Here is a 16,793-nt window from a genome sequence, read left to right as displayed (position 1 = left end):
TGATCGTGACTGAGCCATGTATTTTGTTCCACTTCTGTTATGTAGTAAATCAAGATGATCTGACTGGAATTTAGGGCCACAAGAAGATCCACTAATACCTATTGGATAGCAGTTGGAAGCATCTTAAAAAGCTTACTAATCTGTATCAGTGAGGTGCTACATGAATGGAGAATATAGTCCTGCTTCTCAGCCCTCCTGCTGCTGTCCTTTTCACTTCCGAAATTTTGGGCTTTGTACAGGTCCACTGAAATGTCTTCTAGGATCAAAGTCATATATTTAGCATTCTTGATGGAATGAGAACGAACATGCCAATGCAAATTGGCACCTTGCTGCTTGGCTTTTTCTAACTGACTACTGTTTGAGAAGCCAGGGTGGAGACCAGTTCATCTTTTCAAACTTTTGAAGCTTGCATCCCACTAGCGTCTTCACATAAAATGTTTTGCGTCTTTCGGTGACACCAAGGAATTAATGTTTATTGCGCTATTTTTGTATTCAGGAAGTCCTTCCTCCTGAATAGTTATTGGAAGTCTGGCAGGATATATATATTCAGTGGTGCAGATGCGGTTTGTGAGTTGTATAAGATTCAGTACCTCAGCAGCTTCTATCTCATCTTAGTCATGTTTGAAAATGAAGGTGAAGACTATTTTTATTGGTAAGTGCTAAAGACCTCCATAAACATTCATGCACGTTTTGGTGTCTTTCAGTTAATATGTGGGCTATAGCACAGTAAATTGTATGGCTATCATTAGTTTTCATGTGCCACCCCGTCCCCCAGAAATCCTCCTTGTTGATGAATGCAGCTACATCAGACCTTTGAATGTTTATGAAGTGTTATGGATGCATGTGTTTTCAGAGTGAAGTCCAATAAATAAATTTTGATTGACAGGCTTGTTATTTTTATTTTTTTTTAGAGTTATTGTCCCAATGGTTTCTCACTTCTCCTTCCTTACTTGCTTACTTAAACGGTAAAGCTGAAAACGGGTTCCCAAAGCTGCAATCAAAACTGCCTTCTTGCCTCCCAGGCTACTTGTAAACAATTACTGGCCTTTCTGATAGAGACCCATAACCGCAGGGTCCACACCTTTTGAATATTCCAAAGGTATCCGACTGGATCTGGAATCTTTTTCAGGAGCACTTCTGCGTACCAGTAGGTGTTACCGCATGACTCCACTCTTGTGCTTTTCCGGAAATTACGTGCAGGGCCTAAATACATAATACCCTTGCGCACTGCCTTTAATTCTTTCCACGCCACCAGATGCGGATCCGGAGCTCCCTCTTGTCTCTCTGCTATGTGTGCCTTGTATTTTCAAAACAAAATTCTAAGTGCAACTTAATGTCTCCCCCAAAAACGGCATGTTTTTAGCCTCATCGCAAACAAATGTCTGTGACGTACTCCAATCAGGTGTGCATGTGGTGCCCTAAGTTGAGTCACAACTCTAAAGACTGCACTTTGATGAATCCAAAAGCCATCCACAACCACAAGGCAATACCCTACATCACTTAGCATAAAAAACCCTCTCGATTAGTCCAGTCCAAGTTGTAGGTTCGATCCCCGTCCCTTCCTTCCTCAAGAAGTTGGCGGGGCTGCTCTAGAGGATGGCCTTTATCGAACTTCCACCACCTGATTTTCTCCACCGCAAGGGAAAGCACACAAACCAAGCTTCCTCCCCGTCATAGACGTTTTGCTGTCGATGTCGATCTTCTACCCCTTAGCAACAGTGCGACGGTGAGTCGATCTCCCTCAATGTCGACACCTGTCTGTAAACAGCTGACTTAGAGCAACCCAAAGCCTCCAGAGCACTGTGGAGCGCCAAGTGAGGCCACTCACACCAATCCTAGGGCGGCTCTCATGCTGGTGAAAGCAGCCCTAGAAGTTGCTGCATCCAGTTCCAGTTCCTGCCAAAGAAGAAGTCCAGACCGGAGGTTGTTGTGTTCATATAAAGTACGTTAAAAATAAAAATAAATATATTATTTATATATATATATATAATATTATTTGCACTTTTTAAAATATATAATTTGCACCCACTTCCCTGCCCCCTCCTAGAGTGCCATCCGCCACTGAGTGATTCTAGGACATAAACATTAGCACACCCCATTAAGCTATCCTTCTGTGGCCACACACTCTTTGTGCCCACCTTCTCCTCCCCCACCTTTTCCTGCCCACATAAAATAATTATCTGCTTTGTTATAACCAAACTGTTCTTTTAGGTTATGGTATGGCTTCCTTGCAACCTCTCTTCACTTACCTTACAGTGGCTGGATGAAACTCTGGTCTTTTTGCTATTGTCTGTTGTGAGGAAATGGGGTGTATTGTGTGGTGTGGTTGTATGACTTCACCCTGTAATACACTTATCAACCCCTCTAGGACCAGTACGTTTAGTTTATCAAATCTTCAGCTTAACCCTGGGTAGCTGTGGCTCTGAACAGCAAGGCTTGCGTAAAGGAACAATTGTAAAGCGGGTAATCAGCACCAAAACAATAAAAAAAGAATCCGCAAGATACTCAAGGGATCCGACAACAACTTATAAAAATGGACTCTATTTTTCTGTGTTTGTAGACACCACAACGAAAAAGATCCACGGGAGGGTTCTGAAGATATAGAATTTGCAAAAAAGAATCGAAGCATTTCACTCAAACACAGCAAGCATTGGCAACTTGAACGAATTTGACACTTAGAACAGATTTACCAAAACGCTTGACCAGCGTTGACCAACTTCAGTAAGAAGCCAGTCAGGGGAACCAACCAGGTCCACCAAAACCGTTACCACAAAAGTAGAAGCAATCCTCAGTCAGTTCCAGGCACATGTATCCGTTGCAGGGGTTTCCTTTGGAAGTGGTCTTGGTGCATGGGATTAAGGATGCTCTGGGATGCTATAGATCTGATGCAGTCGACAGGTCTTCCTGGTGCTACTCCATGGTCTACGAAGGTAGTGAGGCGGTCCTGATCAAAGTCTACATCTCTTGTAGTACTCTCAGGACTGGCAGTCCAGTCGCCCTTTGGACCTCTAGTTGCTAGGTATCACAGTCATGGCCAAATCCTTCCCTGGGTTTTACCTATGCTTTTGGGTGACTAAGCTGCACTCTGACGACTCTCCCAGGCTCAACATACTCGGTTCCTGATCTCTGGTGCTGGCAGTGATCTGGAGGTTCTGAGTGACTAACCTACCCCAGCAGGCTTCTCAGCTGTTGTGGCCCTGTGCTGAGAACTGGTCGGCCAAATAACTCATGGAGTCTCTTGACTTTAGCTGGGCTCTGGAGAGGACTTCTGCAGAAGAAAGTGGGCACAGTCCCTCTCATTTGCTCGCCACAAGGTTCAGCACGTGCTGTCCATGCCGTTGCACCCTCTCTTTGCCAGTTACATGGTGCAGCAGGGTCCTACTTTGGTCCTTCTTCCAGTCCAGACAAAATCAGAGTTCTGGGTGCCAGGCGTGCTCTATTTATGTTAAGAAAGGGCCATCGGATTCAACGTGGCCAGTAGCCAATCGGCTGCTAGGTCCCCTCTCTCCTGATGGACTGCTTCTTGGGGAGTGTGACATCTGGCTATCCCTAGATGCACCATTCTGCCCACTCCTAACATGGCAGAATCCCTCTATGTGTCCAGAGCTCCCTAGCCCAACCTAGACGTGCGGCTACCAAGGGGCTTACACACCCCTGAAAAACACGTTTGACAACAGGTTTCTCCTCCCCTTCCTGGGTGCCAGCTAGTCCCAAGTGTTCCCCATTTGGTCGTTATAAGCGCTTGAAGCTCACCATTAGGGTTGTCTGGCTTCATGAAAGAGATGCAATACAGGACCCTATTGTATTCCTTCCTGGGAGTTGTTAGCATGTCTTCTTAAGAGGGCAGATAGCTGTCTCACTCAAGCTCCATGTGCAACTGTTAAGAGCACAGGAGATGGAAGGCAACAAAGTGGCAACTTTTTAAAAGTTGCACACTGTAACTAGTTGCATTTATTTGCACGTGAGAATCAAGTTGGGCTTAACGCAGCGAGTTGTTTGTTACTTTTGACTTAAAACTTTGATCGCACCGTTCAGGAGTAAGCACAGCTGAAGGGTCAGCGACTAGCCCTTTACTCACCAACAGGGCTACCAAGTCTTTTCACAGTGATAACAAAAGTTTCAAGTTTTTACTGTCAGAACACGAAAAATACATGTTCTAGTCATGAAATACCCTGCATCCTGCCTAAGGACTCGGTAGATCTGCTATAGGAGTGACTTAAACGTGTTTGTTTCAAGGGGATAGTTGACTTTGCCATGGCTTTAAATGGCAAAGTTGGGCTAGCAGTTTGAAACTGCTCTTCCAATCTGCAGTGGCGGACCGGGAGATGTGTTTTTTCTTTGCCACACCCAGGATTTGGGGTGACTTTCTAAATTAGAGGCCCTGTGTACCCAGGGTCCCATATACCAGGGACTTACGGGTAAGTTAGCTTATGACAATGGGGTATAGCTAATGCAACATACAGGTTTTGGAGGTTAGGGCACTGGCACTGAGGTTGTTAGCCGGCCTCGGTGCACTCTGAACTGAAAAACGAGCAGCATCACTCCCCGTGGGGGTGACCATACGAAAAGAGGCATTTTCTTTCATCTATTGTCTGCTGATTGCTAATATTTTGAAAGTTGATTCATCTTTCTGCAAGTTAATCATGGGCACCTTAGAGTGGAGGCACCCTTTATCATGAGGGGTATTCCAAGCACAAGTCCCTCTTAAGCTTTGGCATCTATTAGGCACTACAGATGCCTTCTCTGTTTGCACAGCATGTGCTCTGAATAGCTCTGTGGATCTGCCAAGCAGGCTGAGAGTGAGTTGTCTTATGTTGGATGAACAGGCCTATATTACCACACTCTCCTCTCCTCTGGTGTGCTTGACTTTGCTAATATATGGACTGTTCACATGCTTAGCAGTTTGCAAGGGCATGAGTGGAATACATTTATTGCCCCTCTTCTTTATACTCTGTACTGATATCAGGGTTGCTTTTGAGCGTTGCTGATTTTTAGTCATCGTGGTCCCCTTTATTTGATAGTACCTGCTGAATACAATGGAGGAGCTTCTATTCAAAGGACAGTTAAACGGTTTTTGATTAGTTTCCCCTCCAAAAAAAGATGGCTCAGCAAGCATTTAACACATACAGACAGGCTTTTTCTCCTGTGCCAGGTTGTGTCCGGCTATTCTGTATTTGTACCATGAGTACCAGTTACCACTGCGTCAATTTACACCACTCTCTTGCATTAACGGCAATGACCTCCATGTTGCTCGAGAGTGAGCCGAGATGGACTCAGGGTCCCTGCATTCCTGATGGAGTGCCTACTTTTCCTGATGGAGCATCAGGGGAATTTCTTCTCCCCGCTGTTTTCACCTGTTCAGCTCTAAACCTTTGTTCGCAGTCCTTTCCGCTATCCAATCTTACTATCTTTTTTTAGCTGTACCACATAACATGTGAATTTACCATATTTCTGTTTCCATCACTGCCACGTTCCCTAGAATGTTGTTATGTTTACTTAGCTGATGATTCCCATGTTGTATTTTAGTTTGACCTTTGTTTTCTTTTATGTTGTAAATATATATTAGATAATGTTTGCACATCATTCATTTTGGTAGTTCCCCCCCCCCCCCACTGTTCTTGTAGTTTCTCTTGTGGTCCAGTTAACTACACACATCTCATATCTACACTTAGTTTACACGGCACGAAATGAGTCCGTCTTCACTCTTGCCAGCTCGCGGCATCATGACACTCCCAGGAATTTCCACAGCGCTATTTCTATGTTCATGCACTCGCCATTACTGCACACAGCCATTGCGGAACCGGGCGTTTACCACGGCGGTTCTGAGCGCACATAACTAGAAGCGGCAGACTTGTTCACTTTGGTAAGTTGAATTTTTATATCCCTCTTGACACACCACTAACACCGTCATTAGTAGTGATACACTAATGGCATTCATCCCGCACGCAGAGTTCAGCACTCACTTGTATTACACGTGCTGATTCGTTCACTACTTGATAATTAGTTTAGTCTGTTCACGTTAGCACCGTGCACCGTGCCCCGCACTTACTGACTAGCACCAGCGGTAAATATCTGAAAATCCAACATGATCCGCCACGCTTCCTGCACCTAATTTTCCCTCAGAATTATGGTTTTCACCACTGCAGTTCTTCTGGCATGTCCCCGTTTCTTCCGGTCCAGCATGCCTGATCCCCTCTTCAGTTTAAGTTACGTTAGGTCAGCCTTGGACTCCTGATATATTACAGCTATATATGGTCTGTTTTTCTTTAGACATTTGACCCCCTGAAGAAGAGCCAAGTGTGGCTTGAAATGCATCGGGGTGAATCAGCACTGTTATAAAAAGACGAGGTCAATGTTTGGACAATTCATGTCATGAGAAACATGTTTGCGACCAAGAATTACTTTGGAACAACGCATTTATGATTTGAAATGTGGACACTTTGAATACATTGATGACCACAAGAATCCATTAACACGTATGGACTACATTTGTTGATACCCTCATTTACGTTTTATTGGAGTGCTCAAGAGCCCCCACCTTACCTTTGTAAGGTTTTTCTGCTAGTTTACGCCAGCACCTCCCAGACAGAAGGTGAACCTCCTGAGCACCCCGACTGTTTGAACTTACATTACACCATAAAGTTTACCACCATCTACCAGTGAGTGCAGCGCTACTCCACTTGTGTTGATATCCTACAGCAAAGTACCTCAGTGCAGCTTACTCTTGTCTAAGCAACGGGCTGCAAGTAGGAAATGGAAGGATACCCTGTAAAATAGATGGAAGTGAGCAGGTGAGGGAAGGATGGAAAGGGATAGTGAAAAAGAGATGGGGCATAGAAGGAGAGAAGGAACAAGGTGGGTGCAGATGATGCATGTGCAGCAGAAGAAAGTGGGAACAAAGGGAAAAAGTGGGTATTACAGCAGAAGAAAGATCCATTTTACAATATGCTGGTTGTTGTATATAGTCTATCTTCATAGGAGCGCTAAAAGAAACTGACTAGACAGTATAAAAGATGAGACAATGACATGAAACTCTGAGGAGACCTGGGGTTAGAGAGTGAGGTTACAGCCACCATGCATTGGGGTAAGAGAGAAAAGGAAGCATAAGAAACTTTAGAAGGTATAATGGCAACAGTGGCAACTGGGAAATCAGTCCGTTCGCCACCACAATTCTGACAGTTCTAAGAGCGAAGCTCCTTCCAGCAATTAGCTACGGCCACCTTGCCTTCCCCGAGAAAATGGACGCCCTCCTCAATTCAGCCAACTCAAGGCATACAAGTCAGTGCTACACATACCGAGGACAGCAAGAAAAGCAAGGTTGAGACTAAAGCTAGGCCTGGCGAGGCCAGACCTGATCTGCAAGGGGGAGATCATAAAGCGACATCTAAGGATATTAAGGGCACCCGCTAACTCCCTAAAAAATCATCTGAAACCTTTTTTTGAGGGGCCAGGCTCGGCATGGCACACTAGGCTAGAAAACGCAATCAAATTAATGAAGAACGAAGAAGAAAGCATACCGTGGCTGGAGATCCCCCTGAATGCCTGGAAGAGAGCTGTTAACAAACAAGTGCGCAAAATCTCCTTCGACCTCGATCTTAAAACGCTCTGTCAAAGCCCTCATTAAGATCAGTTGAACAATTCCTACACTGCAGGAAGAGCACAACCCTACCTAAGCTAGGCTCTTACCACACAGGCCCATAGTAAAATCTTATTCATGAGGCTGACAACGCTTGGCATTGCGGATTTCAATCCTGCATGGGCCCGAAGAGGGGAATCCAAAACTTGCAGACTGTGCCCCACAGGAGGGAATCCTGGCTGCATCTCTTATGCTGCTGTCCCAACCTCAATAACCAACGCCGGTGACTTTGGCACAGGATTTGCATCAACAAGGGTATAAAGTCGCCAGCAGAGCATCAGCCTTGTGTTTTTCAGCCACTAACACAATGGCTCTAGCGAGATTGGCGAAATGTATCCATCAAATCAGAATAGCTTTAAAGCTGCCTACGAAAACAGCACAACCTATGGGAAATGCATGGTAAACTCTTTGGTCGAATGCTGATGGGACTACTCAACGATTCACGAAAAACTGTGCCCCTCTTGCACGCCCCCAAGAGAGCATTTCTACCAGAGAGACACTTATAGTGCCACAGAGGGCAGTTCAAGAGCTCTGTAATGTTGATCAACTTCAGGGTACAAAACGAAGGCTTCAGGATCATGTACACAAATGCTGGGGAAAGGTTGATTTAGCTGGACTCGGGGAGGGAGGTTAAATTTTACCCAGACATAAGTTTGAAATCACTGTTTTTAGCTTTATATACTGATTGTTTTTACTGTAAAGATTTTAATTAATTATACAGTCAATAAAGTTTACAGTTGCAGTTATAATGTAAGCTTGATGATTTAACGAAACAGCATAATACCAATGTTTAGAAATTGGAATCCTCGATTTTAATGATTTTTTTCTATTAGAACAGGGTTGTTTGCATTCGTAGAATAATACTAGTGAATTCTTATTTTGAAGTAAATGGTATTCTCCATGTTTTGGGTTTTCGTTTGCTAAATACAATATTTAACATCTGTTTCTTTCTTTTAAAAGATTGTTTTTCTGGGTTTAACAACACAAGAAAGAATAAATATACACATACAAAGTAGGCGTGCAAAATTTCCAGTTTCTCTACGAAAAACACCGTTTAAGTAAGTTTCTGCTTGTATGTTGGCCTTATTTGATATCTTTATTTTGTTTAAGTTTAACCTTTTATTCCATGAACACATCCTACAGTATGCCTCGCATTTGCATGAATATAGAATGTTAGCATTCTAGTTGTTTGTTAGAACTATGTACAATCAATTCCCAGACTGCTGCTACTGTTGGAATTTTATGTTCGAGGCATGTGGGCTGCTAAATTCATATCTTAGCATTAGATCGCCGCCTAGTGTTGGGCTCGGATGATTGCACATTGTTGTCCTGGAAGAGTCTTCGAAGTATCCTGAGATAGGTGGCTCCTCCCCTGGACTACAGTGCGCATGGGCATCGGCTCCATCCCCAGATTGTTTTTTTCCGCCATTGGGTTCGGATGTGGTTTCGACGTCTTACTGTCGGAACCAAGTAAAACTATCTTTTACCGGCCAAAAGGCCTCGATTTTCTTGCGTCGGTATTGTCTGCGCTCGGTCTCGAGTCTTCCGTCTCTTGAAGCCGGAATAAGCGGAGTTTTCTTCGCTTTCTAAACTTTGAGGCCTTCTCATCGCGACACGACAGCAAGCCTTTACGGACATGGAGCGGAGCCCGTTCAAGTACTGCCCGCTCTGTGGGTCTAAGTACCCACACATCGATCTACACCCTGTGTGTAACAAGTGCCTTTCACCGGACCACGACGACGGCAAGTGCAAGGCCTGTGCACAGTTCCGCTCCAAGAAAACTCTCAAGCTTCGGCGCGCGGTGCGCTTGGAAGCTAGGCAAGCGGCCCCGGATCCGGAGAACATCTTCGGCGACCCGGAAGAAGAGGTCCAGGGTCACCTTCTACAAATCTCCCCCTCACAGTCGGAGGTCGAGGCGGATCCGGGTGACGACGACGGAGTCGCGGGTCCGGTCCTCGAGTACGTCGAAGAGGTAGGAGACGACGATGAAATTTATGGGGCCGCGGCGGACAGCTCTGCGGACGAGCTCTGCCCCGAAAGTTTCGAGGACGACCGGGACACGGGATCGCCTGTCGGCCTTACCCTGGACCCGTTGCCGCAAGCCACAGCCCCGCCTTCAGGCCCGGCTTCGGACTCACTTGCTGGGCACGATGTTTCGAAACCGAAACTGAAACCGTCGGGGTCGTCAACACCTAAAATGGCCGACCCGAAATCGAAACTGAAACCAAAGGACTCGAGTGATCCTAAGATGGCTGCCGTGCCTGTGAAGAAGTCGGTGCCCGTCACCCCGTCGGCTCCGTCGACCTCCGGTCCGCAGAAGCCGAGGAAGTCGGTCGATTCCGACGCTCCGAAATCGAAGCCGACGCCCGATGGAGGGCCCCCCAAGAAAGATAGTCGGCTCGGATCAACGGCTCCGGCGCCGTCCAAGCCCGCCAAGGTCGGCTCCAAAGAGGCTACGCCCAAGAAGTCGGCGCCCCGGCCTCAAGATTCGGAGGACCCGAAGAAGGTTTCCGCGCCCAAACCGCACAAGGCCCGCGAGGGCGTCGGATCCGAGGGACCGCTCAAAGCATCCTTGTCGGCGACAAAACCAACTGGCAGTGTACCGTCCCCTATTGCGGAGTCACTGCAGAGAATCAGGGAGAAGGCCCTTGCTCCATCGGCTCCGATGCCATCACCGCAGCCGCAAAAGGACGCTCCGGCTAAGCCTTCGGGGAAACTCCTTTTTCTCTTGCCACCTAAGGAGGCGCCGAAAGCGTTTTCGACGAAATCGGCTCCGAAGCAGGTTTCCTCACTGCCAGACCCTCTTCCACGTCGTGTACTCGAATCGGTGGACGATTCAGAGCATTTCATCGATGCTGCCACCGGCAAGCTGACCCTCTATAAACGGAAGATCACTTCGGAGCCGGTGGACCCCTACGTCATCCCGTTGAAGAAGAAGAGGGTGCCCCTTGACGCCGTAGGCCTCACGGAGCCGATTCAGCCTCCTCCAAGACGGAGCCCTACTCCCTCCCCAGAACACTCTGTGGGTGAGGAAGATGATGAGGATGAACAGTACAATTTCCCCATCGATGACCCTGATGTACAACCAGATTCATACGACGACTCTGGTGACCAAAACACCCAGGGGGCGGGCCAAGACCCGCAGACCTTTAATGCACGTGCATCCCCGACTGAGGACTCAGCAGGATTTCATGCACTAATTGAACGGGCGGCGGCCAATCATGATGTGGACATGCATGCCGACCCGGTTGAGGAAGACTTCCTTTTTGACACCTTTGCCATATCTGAGAGGACAGTAAAAACACTTCCTATGCTGAAAGGTGTTCTCAAACATGCTGGAGACATTTTTAAGGAGCCTACGAGGGCTAGAGTGGTCAACCCTCGCATTGAAAAGAAGTACAGGCCTGCTCCTGCGGACCCCGTCTACATCCGGGGACAGTTGCCACTGGACTCTCTTGTGGTTGCCAATGCCAGGAAACGTGCCAACTCCCAGACAACGGGTGAAGCTCCTCCCCCGGACAAGGAGTCCAAAGTGCTTGAGGCAGGAGGCAAAAGAGTGGCTGCACAGGCGGCAAACTTTTGGCGCATCGCAAATACACAGGCGCTCCTGGCGCGTTATGATAGGGCGCACTACGACACCCTAGAACAAATTATACAACACCTGCCCCCACAGTTCCAAGAAGGCACCAAGATGCTTATTGAGGAAGGGAAGCTAATATCAAACGCAGCCATCAAGTGTGCACTTGACGCTGCGGACACAGCTGCTAGGGCTATCAACACTAGCGTTATGCTGAGAAGACAAGCCTGGCTCCGCATCTCAGGGTTCAAGCAGGATATTCAGACGACGATTCTGAATCAGCCGGTCAATCCTGATAGTCTGTTTGGTCCGGATGTTGACACCACCTTAGAGAAGATAAAGAAGGACACGGAAACTGCTAAATCTATGGGGGCTCTGCAGTCCCAACAGTTTCGTGGCGGCAATTTTCGTCGCTCAGGTGCACGTGGAGTCACCAGAGGACAGATGGGTCAACAATCCCAGTTCTCCAAGGGTGGGGCGCAGGCCTCGTTCACTAAGCAGACCAAGGGAGGTTATAGGAACAACAGCAACAGAGGTCGCGGCAGAGGAAACAACAGCTCCCGCACCTCTACTCCGAGCAAACAGTGACTCTCTGTCACTGCCCCCCGACCACCTAACACCTGTCGGGGGGAGACTGCAGCAGTTCCTGCCCGTCTGGAGAAACATCACCACAGACAGGTGGGTGCGACAATTAGTTCAGTATGGTTATTGCCTGGAGTTGAAGTCCACTCCACCCAACATCCCACCAAGGCAAAGGCCTATGTCCGCAGAGCACTTGCACTTATTGCAGCAGGAAGTAGTGGCGATGCTGCAAAAAGGCGCAATCGAGCTCGTGCCGGTGGGGGAGGAAGGCACAGGGGTATATTCCCTGTACTTCCTTATTCCAAAGAAGGACGGTTCTCTCAGGCCCATTCTCGATCTACGTCCCCTCAACCTGTACATACTATCGGAACATTTCCACATGCTTACACTGCAGCAGATTCTTCCCTTGCTAAACCAGGGAGACTTCTTAGCAACCTTAGATCTCAAGGATGCTTATTTCCATATTCCACTACACCCGTCACACAGGAAATACCTCAGGTTCACTATTCAAGGCAGGCACTACCAGTTCAAAGTCCTACCCTTCGGAGTCACAACAGCCCCGAGGGTGTTCACCAAGTGTCTAGCGACAGTGGCGGCGCACCTCAGGAGGCGGAATATCCATGTCTACCCCTACCTAGACGACTGGCTCGTACAAGCCAAGTCGGAGCAACAGTGCGCCGCAGACATGTCGACTACAATTCGCCTGCTTCACGATCTGGGTTTCTCCCTGAACTACCCAAAATCGCATCTCCAGCCGGCACATGTCCGGCAGTTCCTGGGTGCTACGATCAACACCCTGACAGCCATGGTTCAGCCAAACCAAGTCAGAATCGACAGCATTCAGTCGCTGATCCAACGATTCAGACCACAACACTCCCTGCCAGCGAGAGTGTTCATGCAGTTGATAGGCATGATGGCCTCCTGCATCTTCATAGTCCCTCACGCACGGTTGCATATGCGCCCGCTCCAGGAGTGCTTAGCGAATCAGTGGACACAGGCTCGTGGGCAATTGACAGACCTAGTGTTGGTTACCAGTCGGGCATACGACTCTCTGCATTGGTGGACTCCACACAACCTTTGCAAGGGCCGACTGTTCCAAGAGCCTGTGCCGCAGATTATCCTGACAACGGACGCATCTCTCCAGGGATGGGGAGCTCATGTGCTCACTTACACAGTGCAGGGACTATGGACGACGCAGCAACAGAAGATGCACATCAACTATCTGGAACTGATGGCAATCTTCATGGCGCTCAAGTCCTTCATTGTACATCTGAGCAACAAGGTCGTGCTAGTCCGGACGGACAACATGACCGCGATGTACTACATTCAAAAGCAGGGAGGCACCCACTCGCCACAGCTGTCTCATCTGGCTCAGAGCATGTGGAAGTGGGCCATTCAGAGGAACATCTTCCTCATGGCAGAACACCTCCCGGGCAAGGACAATCAGATGGCGGATCTGCTCAGCAGATACAGCCATCAGATGCACGAGTGGGAGATACACCCTTCTGTTCTCCACCCGTTCTTCCAAAAGTGGGGTCATCCGGAGATAGACCTGTTCGCAACAAAGGAGAACGCAAAATGCCGACTCTTTGCCGCCAGGTTCCCTCACCCACAGTCGCAGGGGAATGCGATATGGATGAACTGGTCAGGCAAATTTGCATACGCTTTTCCGCCAGCCCCTCTAATACCGCTGGTCGCAAGAAAGCTAAGGCAGCACTCCATGACTCTCGTCCTGGTTGCTCCAACGTGGGCGCGCCAAGCTTGGTACACCACGTTCCTCGAACTCTCGGTGGTGCCGCATCAAAGACTGCGCCTCACACCCAGTCTTTTGACGCAGAACCATGGAGACATTCAGCATCCAGATCCACGACAGCTCAACCTGGCGATCTGGCTCCTGAAGTCCTAGAGTTTGGATACCTTAACCTACCTCCAGAATGCATGAGTATCATCAAGGAGGCGAGGAAACCTACTACTAGAGCATGCTATGCTGCTAAGTGGAAGCGTTTTGTCATCTACTGTACGTCCAATGACATCAACCCGCTAGATGCATCTATTCCCAACATCATCTGTTATCTGTTACATCTCTACAAGTGCAATCTGGCGTACACTTCCATTAGGATACATCTCTCGGCCATAGCGGCTTATCTTCAGAACAGGCAGCACCTCTCTGTCTTCAGGGTGCCCGCCATTAAAGCCTTCCTTGAAGGTCTGAAGAGAGTCATTCCCCCAAGAACTCCACCAGCTCCGGTGTGGAACCTCAACGTCGTTCTCACCAGACTGATGGGGCCACCATTTGAGCCACTGCACTCGTGTGAGCTCCAATTCCTTACGTGGAAAGTGGCCTTTCTGATAGCTATTACGTCTCTGAGGCGTGTCAGTGAGCTGCAAGCGCTCACCATACAAGAGCCGTTCATTCAAATTCACCCAAATAGGGTGGTGCTACGCACTAACCCTAAATTCCTTCCTAAGGTGGTGTCACAGTTTCATCTTAATCAAACTATTGACTTGCCAGCATTCTTTCAAAACCCGCAAACGGTGGCGGAAAGAATGCTCCATACCTTAGATGTACGGAGGGCGTTGATGTACTACATAGACAGAACACAACCCTTTAGAAAGACAAAACAACTCTTTGTTGCCTTCGCACCACAACACAAAGGCAACCCAATTTCTAAAGCAGGGATAGCCAGGTGGATTGTTAAGTGCATCCAGATATGTTATCAGAAAGCCAAGCGCACTTTAACAATACCCCCCAGAGCGCACTCCACACGCAAACTGGGGGCATCCATGGCTTTCCTAGGGAACATTCCTTTAGAGGATATTTGCAGAGCAGCCACGTGGGTCACACCACATACCTTCACAAAACACTACTGTGTTGATGTGCATTCCAAGCAGCAAGCAGCTGTAGGACAGGCTGTTCTCAAGACACTTTTTCAGGTTTCTGCAGCTGGCACAGGCAACCGCCGCTGATGGAGGGACTGCTATGTATTCTATGCTAAGATATGAATTTAGCAGCCCACATGCCTCGAACTGAATATGCTACTTACCAGTATGCATCTGTTCTTGGCATGTAGGGCTGCTAACATTCATATCGCCCGCCCTCCTCCCCGGTGCCTGTCGCAGCTGCAGACATACTATTGTATTTATTCATTAGCATGGACATCCTTTACACTTTCACTCCATCTCCTGCCACAATGGCGAAAAACAATCTGGGGATGGAGCCGATGCCCATGCGCACTGTAGTCCAGGGGAGGAGCCACCTATCTCAGGATACTTCGAAGACTCTTCCAGGACAACAATGTGCAATCATCCGAGCCCAACACTAGGCGGCGATCTAATGCTAAGATATGAATGTTAGCAGCCCTACATGCCAAGAACAGATGCATACTGGTAAGTAGCATATTCATTTTACTCGGCCCAAACTACTTTTTTCCTCGCATATCTGAAGAAAATATTTTTGTGAACATATCTAAAATATGTTTTGCTTCTGGAGCATTTGCAATATGAGAAAATCAGGAAAGAAAACTTTCAAACATGGTTATTCAAATCCCTGCCCAAGATCCGCGTTTTTCACCAGTTAATATCACCTTAGACCTCCTACAAATCCTAAACTTAACATTGCGCCATCAAGGAACAGTTTTTATTTTGACTAAAATCTGTTGTACCCCTTTTTCTATGCTGCTTTTTATGAACCTCACAACGAGGCATTCACTACCATGCATTTCTATACTGCCTTATCACCAATCCAAATAAATCTCACAAGTAAGCCGCTAGCAAACTTGCATGTACGTAGTGACATGAAAAACACAACAGCTGGCTGAATGTTCTGTGAGTTTTATACCAAGTATTTAGGATCTGATTCATATTCAAATGTTTTCCAAGGAAGAGGGCACATGTAGTTATTAATTGGGGTGGAGTAAGGCCCTCTGCCACGCCTCAGGCACTGTAAACGTCGCACGGTCAGTAACTACCCCACAGTGCCCTCCCTTTTGAATAATATCTCCTAAATGTCAATTCAGTCTTACTTGTCATCTTGTCTCTTCACTAATTTGATATAACAAAAGGTGCATATTTCTTTAGGTTTCCTTATCTAGCATCAGCCAACGATATTATTTCCAGTGCAGGCCTTTCTTTACACAGAACTAAATTAAGTACCTGAGTAAATAACTCCCTGATAATGTTGCTTCTCAAGAAAAAATGGACCAATTTATCATATTAATCTGATTCCATGTTCCACTAATTAAAAACTAGATTATTTCTTCTACCAAGGCAGTTTCCCTTCCTATCATTCAGTGAAAACTGCTTCACCAAGCACTTCCATAGTGGCTGCTCAAAAACAGAAGCACATCAGACTTTTATATCTTGACTTTTTCAAAACAAAAAAGGTTCTCTAGCCACCCCTTCCAAAGGAATGTCTTGGGTACTCCTCAGAAAGATTTGAAGAGACATTAAAACCAAGCATTGGCAAAGCCAACAGGTCTCAGCAATCCAAGAGCTATAGATATTATCAACGTTAATGTCTTTTAGCTATGTGTTATGGAGTGGTTGTAGGTGGAGTGGGATTGTGTGTGTTGGAGTGAAATCTTTTGTTGTGGAATTGCGTGTCACGGAATTGTATGGTGTTAAGTAGAGTTATGTGTGGTGGAATTCTATGGTATGGTGCACATTGGAATTATAGGGCTAGTAATTATGTTGTATTGAGTGTAATGGTATTATGTGGAGTATGATTGTGTGTTGTTATGGACTGTAATTTTGTGGAGTTGTATTGTGTGGCGTGGAGTGGCATGTTGTGGAGGGAATTATGAGGTGTGGTGTTGAATTTTGTAGAAAGCACTTTCTGTAAGACTCAACGCTTCATAAAATTGTGATTACAAGACTGTAAGGCCTAATATCTGTTGTTTTAAAAGGACAAAAAGATTCAAGTAAATATTCAGACAGTTTGGATCTTGGAACATTTATATGCCTATCATGGAGCGTATGCAAAAATGGCCACACCACAAA

General features: G+C 47.0%; 1 protein-coding gene across 1 annotated transcript in view; it reads left to right on the top strand.

The window, feature by feature from the left end:
* Nucleotides 1-16,793, top strand: part of ZDHHC13 (zDHHC palmitoyltransferase 13) — a 265,540-nt gene that overhangs the window by 219,801 nt on the left and 28,946 nt on the right. The window contains exon 16 of the mRNA XM_078684239.1: nt 8,597-8,694. Within this exon, the coding sequence (XP_078540365.1) occupies nt 8,597-8,694 (98 nt within the window). The remainder of the gene's footprint in view (nt 1-8,596; nt 8,695-16,793) is intronic.

Source organism: Lissotriton helveticus, chromosome 3_2 (assembly GCF_964261635.1).
Source record: "Lissotriton helveticus chromosome 3_2, aLisHel1.1, whole genome shotgun sequence".
In the NCBI taxonomy this organism is placed as follows: domain Eukaryota; kingdom Metazoa; phylum Chordata; class Amphibia; order Caudata; family Salamandridae; genus Lissotriton; species Lissotriton helveticus.
The sequence above is the reverse complement of the archived record's forward strand: the minus strand, read 5'-3'. Positions and strand labels throughout refer to the sequence as shown.